At 37.5% G+C, this 12,683-nt stretch overlaps 1 protein-coding gene across 11 annotated transcripts in view; it reads left to right on the forward strand.

The window, feature by feature from the left end:
• Positions 1–471: 471 nt before the first annotated feature.
• The window catches only part of CABCOCO1 (ciliary associated calcium binding coiled-coil 1), a 136,014-nt gene continuing 123,802 nt past the window's right edge, over positions 472–12,683 (forward strand). For all 11 annotated transcript variants that reach the window (XR_004476934.2, XR_007471395.1, XR_007471393.1 and 8 more), the window contains exons 1-2: positions 472–788; positions 10,925–11,028. Coding sequence is in view for 6 of the 11 variants with exons in the window: in XM_004279980.3 (XP_004280028.1) it covers positions 708–788; positions 10,925–11,028 (185 nt within the window). In the remaining 5 variants the exon portion in view is untranslated. The remainder of the gene's footprint in view (positions 789–10,924; positions 11,029–12,683) is intronic.

Raw genomic sequence — 12,683 nt, forward strand, 5'->3', positions numbered from 1 at the left:
TCCAGAGAAGACTACTGATACTATTACTAAATGTATTGTTTTTCAATGTTTTTATTACGGAAAAATTCAAATATACGTAAAGTAGAAATAATAGTATAATGACCACACCCCCTCCATGTACCCAGTATTGATTCTTCCACTATACCTCCACTCATTATCCACCTACCCCTCATGATTTTGCAGTAAATCGCTGGCATTTTACCATTTCATCATCACTAAATCTTTCAGCATGTTGCCTCTAGAAGATAAAGACGGTTTTTCCTTGTAAACATGACAATAACCTCCTAACACTTTAAAATAACAATTCCTTAATATCAAATATCAATCAAGTGTCAATTCCAATAATATATCTCACTTTAATACTTATTGAGAACTTCCTATGTGTTCGCAGTGGTCACTTCCACGTACACTAGTTCGTTTAAATTGCCTTCTTTTTTTTTTCTTTTTTTTCTCTCTTACTAAAAGGAACGAGTCTGTCTCTACTCGGTGATTCAAGGCACCGCCGCGGGCCTTCCCGGCAGAGCGCCCCGCAGCGGCCGGACCCGTGTCTCCCGCTCCCAACGCCACCGGGTCCCAGCCCTCTCCCAGCTGGGGACGCGGTTCCGGACCGGAAACCGCTGTGCGTGGTGCTCACTTCCCCAGCCCAGCGACCCCGGCCCCGCCCTGGTTGCCCCGGCGACGAGGGGCCGCCGTGCGGCGGCTGGATCATGGCGGCGTCTGTGGGGACGACTCCCGGGGGGACGACCCCCGCGGGGATGACTCCGGCGGGAACCACGCCCGAGTCGGAGGTACGCCGTCCCTGCCCGGTACCCGCGACCCCCGAGCGCCCGCCCCCTGCCCGCGGCCGAGGCTGGTCCCGGGGAGGCGCCTCCCGCCGGGGGTTGGGTGCGCGGACCCGAGTGTCGGAGGGTTTGGGAGCGGGTCCCGGGCGGCGCGGGCTCCGGGGGAGTGAGAGGGGGTCCCGGAGCCACCGCCCCGCGCTCCCCGAGCCCTGCCGCTCGACGCGCCTCGTGCTCTCGAGTGTAAACTAGAAATCCTTCCGTTGGACGGTTCATTCGTTGCCCCAAAGGCCTCACAAGTACGCCCTTTTCCCCGGATTCTCAGCACTTGAAAGGGAATTCTGGCAATCTTGAATGGGCCCGACTCTTTTGGAAATTACTACTAATTCACTTCAGATGATCATAGTTCCTGTTGCTCAAAAGCTGTCGTGGAATAATTACTCTTCATTGGTAGTGGATAGATTAATATTTGAAGGGCAGTGTTTCCCTTATTATTTTTCTGTTTCTCTAAATAATAAATACATGATAGGAGATGGGACAAAGGAGGAACGCCTGGAAAATCGACCTTCCGGTTATGGCTTAGTTGCTCATCAGCCCCTTGTTTTTAGGAAAAGTATTTAACGTCCTTGGGCCTCCAGTGGTTTCCTGTGTAAGATAAAGATTTTTCCTCAGGCCCCTCCGAACACCAGTTCTCAGTAATAAATGGGTTCTAGGTAACTTGAGTTACTCACAAGCTTTGTATCCTGAGATTTTAATTAAGAATATATGCCAGATATTACTAAAAAATGTTTAAATCTTCACATACTTGAGTGAGTCATGTTGTCCTAAGAAGTTTTTTCTTCTGTTTTTTTAAAACTCTGAAGGTGAATAATGTTATAATTAACATTGCTAGCCTCAACTTCCTTATTTGTGTAAATAACATTTTTTTTGTACAGAAGGTATGTATTAGCTGCAGTTTTATAAATGAGGAAACGCAGAGCCAGTGAATTCAGTGCCTTGCCCAGAGATGTGCAAGTCATTCCCAAGCCATTCTTCCCAATACTGTGTGCAGACCACTAAAGCATGCGGATTCTCCTATGGGCCTTTTGAAATTAGCATACATTAAAAATACATTTTAATGGGATAAACTGGTTACTAACCCAGTTACTCCCTTGTGATCTCTAATGTAAGTAATATAGTTTCAAAAGTGGCATAGGAAATTTCCTAATTAAATTGTGTTATTTAAATATATACAAAAACTTACTTATGAGAATGTACAGTTGTCAGTGTACACCCACATATATAGTTTCTCATGTAGATAATGTCCTTTGTAAGAAAGACTGATAATTTGGGGTTAGCCTGCACTTCGAAAAAAATACCCCATAAGTTTTCTTTTATTAAAAAATGCGAAGGAGTGCCATGTTCCAGGAAAAAAATAATCACTTTTTATAATGGACGAGTCAAACGAATACATATAGACGTTAGGTGATTATCTGCCATCTTAACCCTGTCAGTGGGCACTTTTGTAAACTTCTTGGAGAAGCAAGTATTCCCCATGACAATCAATAGTCTTTTAGTAACAAACCGAACAAATCAAGTTGGAATTTGGACTCACTTAACTGTGCTCATTTACTAAGATTAACACACTGCATGGTCAAAACTCCATTTTCCATTCTAATGAAAGCAGAGTTCCTGTAATTCATGGAGTAGACAGTTGATCCCTAGTGTTATGTCATTCATTAGAATAAGTCCTGCCTGCCACCCATTTGTGCCCGCTGTGGGTTTCAGGGGTTAGATAGAAAAGACAGCAAAAATCTCTCTCGGTGTGTCTGTTCCCAAGGCTACATCTTTTCAGTTAGGTACTGAAAGGTTCTTCTCAGGTCAGATTGTTTACTGAATTGATCCCCCAAGACCTAGTCCCTTATAGTATTATTTCTTAATAATTCTTTATCCAAATTGACTTAACCAGTGCACCATCCAGTCATCGGAGCCAAGCAGTAGTGAAATATTTCTTTTCTTGCCAAGTCTATTGGAAATAAAGCATAAGCTTCCAATAGTCTGAGGTTTCCTGTTTGTTGTTTGTTCTCAGTATCTAAAATAAAAACAGCAAATTATCCCAGTCATATAGTAGGCACTCAGTAAAAATATAGCTTAACTAATTGAAATTATAGAGGGTCTGACATATGCCAGGAATGTAGTTATCATAGCTCAAAATCTGTTCTATAAGATACCTTGAACAAGCAGACATGAGATGCAGGTCCAGGAAAATATTTCTTATGTAATATTGCTTAAACTTTTTTTTGCCAACTATCTGAATTCAACAATCCAGTTTCTTTAGTAACATGGGAGTAAATGCCTCCTTCTAAAAGGTAAGACTAAACATTTGGGAGATATCTATTTAAATGCACAAGACCAGAGAAATGACGACAGTCTGAAAATAAGTATTTCCTACGTATATATCTGTAACTGAAAGGAGTTTATAAATTCTCCGAAGTTAATTTATAAGTGAGTTTGTAAATGAATACTTAGAATTCAATCATCAGTCTTTTATCGATAGTTTGTTCATAAGCTGACTTTCTTAATATCTTCAAAAATACTATTTGGGACATGTAATCATTTAAGTATTATATGTAAAAGGACTATACTTCAACTCATATCAGAGACCTAAAAGAAAATGTAAATGATTATTTCCCAATTGCTTCTTTTGAATAATTTCCCTTAGTGTTAACAAATCCCCTAACAGATGACATTTATTCAATGCCTTTGGGACTTCCTCAGGACAAGGGGACACTTACATAATCCTGAGTGGAAAGATGATATCACCTGTGGTAAAAGCCTCAGTGTGTTTGGGGGAGGCCATAGACAATTCTCTCGACATTAGGCGGTCCCTACGGACCTTGAAAATAGCCCCCGCCCCGTCATTGGCAGGTTAGAGAGAAACACTTGGGGCTCAACTTGGGCACCAAGATGACCAGTTTCCTGCAGTTGCAATGTCATTCATGAGGTATTTATTGAAGCCATTTACAGCACATGGTGTAGATCAACCTGTGCAGGGCTATGGGAGGTTGCCAAAAAGTTGCTCAAAATATTGTTGAAAAAACAGTGCTAATATTCCTTAAAATGTGAATATACAGTATCATTATTTATCAGACACTTAGAACCTCTGGAAATATTGGCCTTGGGCGTGGAGGTATTGACAGACATTTGGGTTTGTCTTTCATCTTACCATTAGTCTTTGGGTTTCCTATCTTATTCTTATTTCCTGCTTCTTCTCCCCACTCCATCCTCCCTTTCAGGTTGCACAAATCATCTTCAATTTTTTTCTAATATTTAAAGTTTTATTTTACTAAAGTTAGGTCTTTAACACAGCTAAAATTAATTTTTGATGGATGTACTGTGTATTTGAAATGAGGATCTAATTTTGTTTTCTTCTAGACATGAACCATCAATTATGCCAGTTTCATTTACTATAAATAAGCCATACTCTCTTCCCATGGAGAATGGACTGACTGCCGCTATCACATTACATATGTACATGAATGGGCACAAGAATGGCTGAAGAGTCAGTGGAATAGAATAGCGAATCCAACATTTATATATGTATATGTATAAATTTATACATGTAGGTATATTTTTGAATTTCCATTCTCTATTTTTTTACACTGACTAGTTTGTCCATTCTTGTGTTACTGCCAAACTACTTTATATTTAACTTTAATGTCTGATTTGGAAAGGTCCCTCTCACTATTTTTCTTTTTCAAAATGTATGTATTCTTCCATAAGAACTTGAAAAAATGATTTCGATAGTTACAAAATGATACAGAATGATACAGTTGAGATTTGAGATTGTCATTGCATTATACTCGTAATGTGGGAAGGATTTAATTTTTTTAAATTTTATTTATTTTATTGTTGGCTACATTGGGTCTTCGTTGCTGTGCGCAGGCTTCTCATTGTGGTGGCTTCTCTTGTTGCGGAGCACCGGCTCTAGGCGCACGGGCTTCAGTAATTGTGGCTCGCGGGCTCTAGAGCGCAGGCTCAATAATTGTGGCGCACGGGCTTAGTTGCTCTGTGGCATGTGGGATATTCCTGGACCAGGGCTCGAACCCGTGTTCCTTGCATTGGCAGGTGGATTCCTAACCACTGCGCCCCCAGGGAGGCATAATTTTTTTTAATTTGAAGGTTTCTAATAAATCTCTTTTATCAAATCTTGTTATTAAACTTTGATAAAGTTTATAATTTCTTTAGGTACTATACCTTTCTTATTATATTTTTAATCCAGTTTAATCAATTTTAATGCCATTTACATTTATAATTAGTTTCTAATACAGAGGAGAGCAGTTAGCCTTTGTATGTTTATGTTATATGTAACCATCTTAGAAGTTTCTTATTAGCTCAAACCATGTTAGTACAATGTCATGTTTCTTAGGTGTGCAGCCATGTAATCTTCACGTAAAGATTTTTTAATGTCCTCATTTCTAATATTTAAGCCACATATTTCATTTTCTTATTATATTATTAGACCCGCTATAGTGAGTTTAATTACAATAATGTTACTAGCCAGAATCCCTTTTTCGTTCCTGGTTTTCATAAGAATACATCAGTGTTTCTTCATTCAATATAATGTTTTGGCGTATAATCTTTTTTATGTTTAGCTATTCTTTTTTTTTTAATATTATTTTTATTTTTTGGCTGTGTCGGGTCTTAGTTGTGGGCACGGGATCTTTTGTTGTGGCACGCGGGCTTAGTTGCCCCGTGGCATGTGGGATCTTAGTTCCCCAACTAGAGATTGAACCAGCATCCCCTGCCTTGTAAAGAGGATTATTTTCTTTTTTTTTCTTTTTTTTTTTTTTCTTGCGGTACGCGGGCCTCTCACTGCTGTGGCCTCTCCCGTTGCGGAGCACAGGCTCCGGACGCGCAGGCTCAGCAGCCATGGCTCACGGGCCCAGCCGCTCCGCGGCATGTGGGATCTTCCCGGACCCGGGCACAAACCCGTGTCCCCTGCATCGGCAGGCGGACTCTTAACCACTGCGCCACCAGGGAAGCCCTAAAGAGGATTCTTAACCACTGGACCACCAGGAAAGTCCCTAACTTTTCTTTTTTTAATTCATATTTTACTGAGAGTTTTGCTGCTGAATTCTTACAAATGCCTGTTTATTATTTATTTTTATAATCATATTATTTTATCATTTAATTTGTCTTAAGTATATGAGACTTATTAATGATAATCTGTCTTGCATTTCTGAAATTAACCTTATTTGCTCATAATGATAGCTTATTATTCTTTTAGTACAATGCTGGATTCAGTGTTCTAAGGTATTATTTTAACTAGAATTTTTGCATCTGAATTCATTAATGATTTTGACTTATAATTTCCTTTCTGTGCTAATTCAGGTTTTTGTGTATAGCCTGTGCTGGCTTCTAAAAAATGAACTATCTATGGTCTATAATTATTAGACTAACAGAATTTATGTGTTCGTGATTGTTCAGTAGAACTTCAAGTGTAAACTATCTGGACATGGTGACCTTTTAAAAAGTAGACTTCCAGTTTAGTTCATGTTTGGTCAGGTCCATTTCTTCCCTTACCCTTGGTCAAATTTGATAACGTATATATTCCTAGGAAATCACCCATTTCCTTGTAATTTTCAAATATATTTCCATTTAATGTGGCATGTATTTATTTTTTCTTTAATCGCATTTGCCCAAGGTTTGCCAGTTTTATTCATTATTTTAAAGAACTAGCTCTTGCTTTTATTTATCCTTCTTTCATCTACTTTTTGTCTTAAATTGGCTCCTTATGGTGTCCAGGACTATAGTGAGGTGAGTGAGGGGTGCCAAAAACTTCAGTAGTCAAGAGAAACTATATTTTAATGCAATATTTTAAAAACCAAAATTAATGCAAAAAATCCATAATAGATCTAAATTTTAAATAAAGACAGCATCACTATTACTGATTTTTCCTTTTTGCCTCAGGCTCCAACATGGCTCAACACAGCGCTGCTTCTTAGTTCATTTATTTTCAGGCTTGAAGAAAGCCTTTCAAAGTGTGGAAATTGTAGACCATTCTCTGTTCTCTATGACTGTGAAACACCTCTTAGGCATCTGTGCTATCTTTTTTTAGTGGACATTTATTAAGAGTCTTGTAAGACATACCACTGATGGATACAAAGGTGCCCCCAAAGGCTTAAATTCTAGAAGAAAGACATATGTACAAATGTGGAAAGTTGAGGTGACATTAGAGAAAAAAATTCAGAGAAGAAGTTATCTGAAAATATCAGGCTTACAATTTTAATGCTTCTGGAATAACAGCTAAAATCCAGCAGGTGGTGGAATAAAATGAGTTACAGTGCAGTTTAGCTTACGTATTTTCCTAGTCAGAGATGTAATTTTACAGAGAAAGTGATAATTACATATTTACATTTTTATTAACCTATTCATGAATTTTCCATTGTATCTTTAATTTTTACAAATCAGAATGTATGTATCAAAAGATTAAAGATTTTTAACCACCTTATATCCTTTCTAGGTACATGGCAGTATATAAACAAACAAAAGAAAAGCTCTCGTTTAAAATAGGTCCAGGAATTCAATTTAAGACAAAAGAAAACAAAAAGCCAGAGGCAAACCCTCCTACAAGATGATTATCTTAAGCTATCAAGTTTTAGTAAAAAATGAGGCACTAATATTAGGCACCTTAGCTAGAATTATTATTGTACAAAAGATTAAGATTATTGTATTCTCTTTCAGTGCTTGTGTGACCTATTTTCTCCTGTTCAGAAAATTTTCAAATCTAATACAATTGATCTGAATGTCTGTATAATGTACCTTTCATATATATCTTTATTCATTATGAATAATGATAGCAATCTTGTATGTAGTAAAACATATCAGAATGATTTTTTAACATGAATCCAAATTTAGGTTCAAATGCCTTGCTGTAAGTCACAGAATTCATCAATATTCAAACCATCATGAGATCTCCAAATCCAGGTCCTGCTTTTTATCATGCTCTGTCATCTAACAGTGTCATCACAGGATGGAGATGAATTCAGACAGTTGATAAACAACCTATGTTGACCTAACTAGGACCTGCAGAATTCTAAAAAGAAGTAAAAGATTGAATGACTGTCCCTGAGGAATTTACAATCTAATGGGATTAACAGTAGTAATAATTATACTTTACTGCTAATAATTAAAAAAAAATACATGTAACTAACAAATATTTAAACAAATATATAGCCATACATTATGGACTAAAATACTATTCTGTCTAAAAACTGAGTGCATTTAATTTGATTTACAAGTGTCTGAGTGCCTACTAGGTGCGAGGTATTATATTAGATACTCAAATATTTTTTCATACTAAATTTATAATCTAATAGTATGACCTACTTTAGGTTAATTTGCCAACTCTAAGATTATGAAAAGATAGCTAATAAAATAGCATACGTTATTTCTAAGTTGGATTTTTAAAAATAACCTAATATTAAATTACAAACGTTAAACTGATTTTCATTACCAATGAGTATTAGCTTTGGGATTTTTCAGTTCTTGAAATAAGGCAAGTTTGGGATGTGATCTTGTTAACTATAGCAAAATGTTTCCTACTCTTACTTATTGGAGCTTATTCACATGGAAAACTAAATAACTGTTGAATTAAAAACATTTGCCCCGTCTCTCCCCCAAATCTCACAATCCTTTTTAAAATGTATTTATTTATTTATTTAAATTTTGTTGAAGTATAGTTGATTTACAATGTTGTGTTAATTCTGTACAGAAAAGTGACTCAGTTATACATATATATATTCTTTTTCATATTCTTTTCCATTATGGTTTGTCACAAGATATTGAATATAGTTCCCTGTGCTATACAATAGGACCTTGCTGTTTATCCATCCTGTGTATAATAGTTTGCCTCTACTAATCCCAAACTCCCAGTTCTTTTCTCCCTACCCCTCTTCCCCCTTGGCAACCACAAGTCTGTTCTGTATATCTGTGAGTCTCTTTTTGTTTCATAGATATGTTGATTTGTGTCATATTTTAGATTCCACATATAAGTGTTATCATATGGTATTTGTCTTTCTCTTTCTGACTTTACTTAGTATGATAATCTTTAGGTCTATCCATGTTGCTGCAAATGGTATTATTTCATTCTTTTTTATGGCTGAGTAATAGTCAGCACGCGTGCGCGCGCGCGCACACACACACACACACACACACACACACACACACACCCCACATCTTCTTTATCCATTCATCTGTCAATGGACATTAGGTTGTTTCCATGTCTTGGCTATTGTGAATAGTGCTGCTGTGAACATAGGGGTGTATGTATCTTTTTGAATTATATTTTTTTCTGAGTATATGCCCAGGAGTGGGGTTGCTGGGTCATATGGCAACTCTGTTTTTAGTTTTTTGAGGACCCTCCATACTGTTTTCCATAGTGGCTGCACCAATTTACATTCCCACCAACAGTGGAGGAGGTTTCCCTTTTCTCCACACCCTCTCCAGCACTTGTTATTTGTAGACTTTTTAATCATGGCCATTCTGGCTGGCGTAAATCTCACAATCCTTTATTTTCATGGAGCTACTGGTGTCTTATCTCTTTTTCAGTCTTCTTTTCCATCCCCCATTCACAGCTCTTCTCTTCACGCTCTAGCTTTGGGCAGTTTGATCCATTCTCATACTTGTAGTGACTCCTAAACCAACATCCGTAAACTTGACCTTTCTTGACTCTAGCATTTCTAATTAACCTCTAAACATTTCTTTCTTCTATGTATATTCCACCTAAAATTCAACCACTGAAACCAAATTCATCATCTTGCCTTCTTAAAACTAGCATCATCTTCCAAAACTCTTATTTGTGTTGGTGTGATACGAGTGTCACATATGCTTTTACAGATTGTACTCTGAACAAAAGGACTCAGCTGAGGGTTGAGCAGGAGCTGAAACTACACTCTGTTCACAAGTGGTGCACTTGGGTGCAGGGCTGCATCAGCCTTAAGCCTTTAGTACTTCCTCCACCCAGAGAGGATGCCTTCATCTAGTTCACACAAAGGTGGCATATGTGATGTTGGAGGCCCTGAGTATCAACACCTTTTTCTTCTAGTCACCTATTTCAGAAACTCAGACTCTCCATTCATTCTTCCCTCCTTTAGTCCCCCAAATGTAATATGTTGTATTTATCCCTTTCTGTTCTGCACACTGCTGGGAGCCCAGTGCAGCCCAATGCCTCATTCCTGAACTGTTCTAACAACCTTTTCATTTAACTCTTCCTTTTTGTCCTTCACCCTGCTACAGAGTACCCTTCATTAAAGCATAGTTTTGTCATTTCATTGCTCAAAAACTTCACGGTCCCTTATTGCCTGTAAAGAACAAACTCTTCAGCCTGTCATTCTTCAACCAGCCATGGTCTAAAATATGTATGGTGCCTTGTGCAGTATCTTGTGTATTGTAATCACTCAGTAAATCTTTATTAAATTATTTAAGATCTCCTGTGATATATTTCCAATGCCCACCTTCCACTTAGGTCCAACTAGTCCCCTGTGTGTGCCCTAGGCACCACTGTGAACTACTTTATATTTACAGAACCGGTACCCAACTGTCCTGTCTTTATCACCTTGGTGTTGCTGAGTTGTTCACCTGGGACATTATCCATGCTCAGTCTCGCAAAGGCTATTTCTCTCTGTAGACTTTCCTTGTCCTGTTGCTGTCCTTGTTGTCCCTTCCTTCCTTTAGACTGAATGACATCTTTATTATGGCTCACTTATTCTGTTTTCTTGTTTTAAAGTCACTTTTAGTTTGTTCCTTCCACAAGATGTTAAGCTTCTTGAGGATAACAAGTCTTTCTTACTTGTCTTTGCCTCCTCTTGTGCCCCAAGTTCAATGAGGAATATATAGATATTCAAAAATGTTTGTTGATTGAAAACCATCACCTCACCCAGTTTTAAATATGCACAAAAGACAGGTTGACTAACGATTCAGCTTTTCAGAAGAGAGGTACCATTGCTTAAAGACAGAAAGGAAAAGAGATTATCTAGGAGACTGTTGTTTTTAAATTTTTTCCTGATAGCAGTGAGACAAAAGTAAGAACAAATTTTGATATCATTGGGATTAATATGTGAAACGTGATTGAAATAACTTATTCCACATTTTTTTTTTCGTAGAAAGATACTGAATTCCAGGAGCAGGAAAGGATTCTGTGTCCAGATTTTCTTTCAGTTGCCCAGATCACTGAAATGCTAGCAGAGGATGTAGATGGAGTTCAACAGTAAGTACTTCAGTATTACAACCAAATATGGAACAGTTCTAGTTCTGCATCTATAAATGGTCATGATATGTTATTACACATTTTAAACCTATTTCCAAAATATTTGTTATTATATTTTGCACAGATATATATATCCGGACTGTGGAACACAAAAATTCTAAAACAACTGACTTGTTTCCACTGCTCAGCAGTCTTCTTTATGGGAGAAATGGATTTCAACCAACTTGCTAATCTTAACAGAGAATAGGGATTTATTGTTAAAAGCAGCCATTAGCATATGCCATCTTCTTTTCTCTTTCATTTGTAAAACTGTCAGTATGCACAAGAACCTTTAGGTCTTCTGTCTCATCATGACAAGAGTAAGATGTATTTTCTGTAATATTAATAGTGAATACATTTTATAATTTTGGAAATCCTGAATATTAGCCATCCACCTGTGATTTTTATTGGATATGAAGCTATGCTAAGTATTCTAATCTCATACGTTTTGCTTAAATATGTGAATATAACTGAATTTATAGGTATCAGTTCTAATATACGTACATCCTATTCTTAAGGCCACTGATTTCTACAGTAGATCATTTACTTAGAACTCTAATATATACTCAGATATATCCACCACACAAATTCTGAAAAGATGTTTTTAGTAATCATTCATTTTAAAAATTATCTCACTCTAATAATGGAAGCCTGATCGGTTATAATGTGTGGAGTGTGGGGACAATGTGATGATGTTCTGGACTGTAATGTTCCAGGGTAAGATTTCTGTAGTCCAGTCATCTGGATGTAAGCCGGGCATTGTCGACCATAATGGGCAAATGGAAAATGACTTTGTCAGTGGTTATCATTTGCAAATCTTACAAATATTATGGAATAGAGGTGATTTACTGCTGAGAAGGAAATATATGACAGATGTACTTGCTGGAAGAGAGATTTGAGAAGGGAAGGCATATTAAGAGCAGGCAAATGACACTGACAGGCCTTTTCCTGAAATGCTCTTCACCTCCACTGCCTTCAAATCCTGCTAGAAATCCTGGTGATCTGTGATTTGGTCATACTACATACTATCTGCATTTTTAGAAGTATTACTCAATTAAAAATTTCACAGGTTTAAGAATTTTATGGTCATGTTACCATATTTATAGAAATGAATGCTCATTGGGAATTCTTATTTTTTAGTGTCAGAATTGATTAGAAAAATGCATTTATTGTATTAATATCACTGATTAAGCTTCAAGTAACTATTATCTTCGATTTCTAGGTAACCCCAAATGTTTGTCATTGAAATGCAAAAAATAGGTATTTAAAACTAGGCAGGGGGCTTCCCTGGTGGCGCAGCGTTTGATAGTCCGTCTGTCGATGCAGGGGACACGGGTTCGTGCCCCGGTCTGGGAAGATCCCACATGCCGCGGAGCAGTTGGGCCCGTGAGCCATGGCCGCTGAGCCTGCGCGTCCGGAGCCTGTGCTCCGCAACGGGAGAGGCCACAACAGTGAGAGGCCCACGTACTGCAAAAAAAAACAAAACAAAAACAAACTAGGCAGATAGTAAATTAATACAATGTAAATGACATATATTTAATATATTAAATATAATTTATTTGTATTAAATAATAAATACAAGATGTTATATTAAATGCAGTTAATATTAAATAAAA

This window comes from Orcinus orca, chromosome 14 (genome assembly GCF_937001465.1).
Source record: "Orcinus orca chromosome 14, mOrcOrc1.1, whole genome shotgun sequence".
NCBI lineage: Eukaryota > Metazoa > Chordata > Mammalia > Artiodactyla > Delphinidae > Orcinus > Orcinus orca.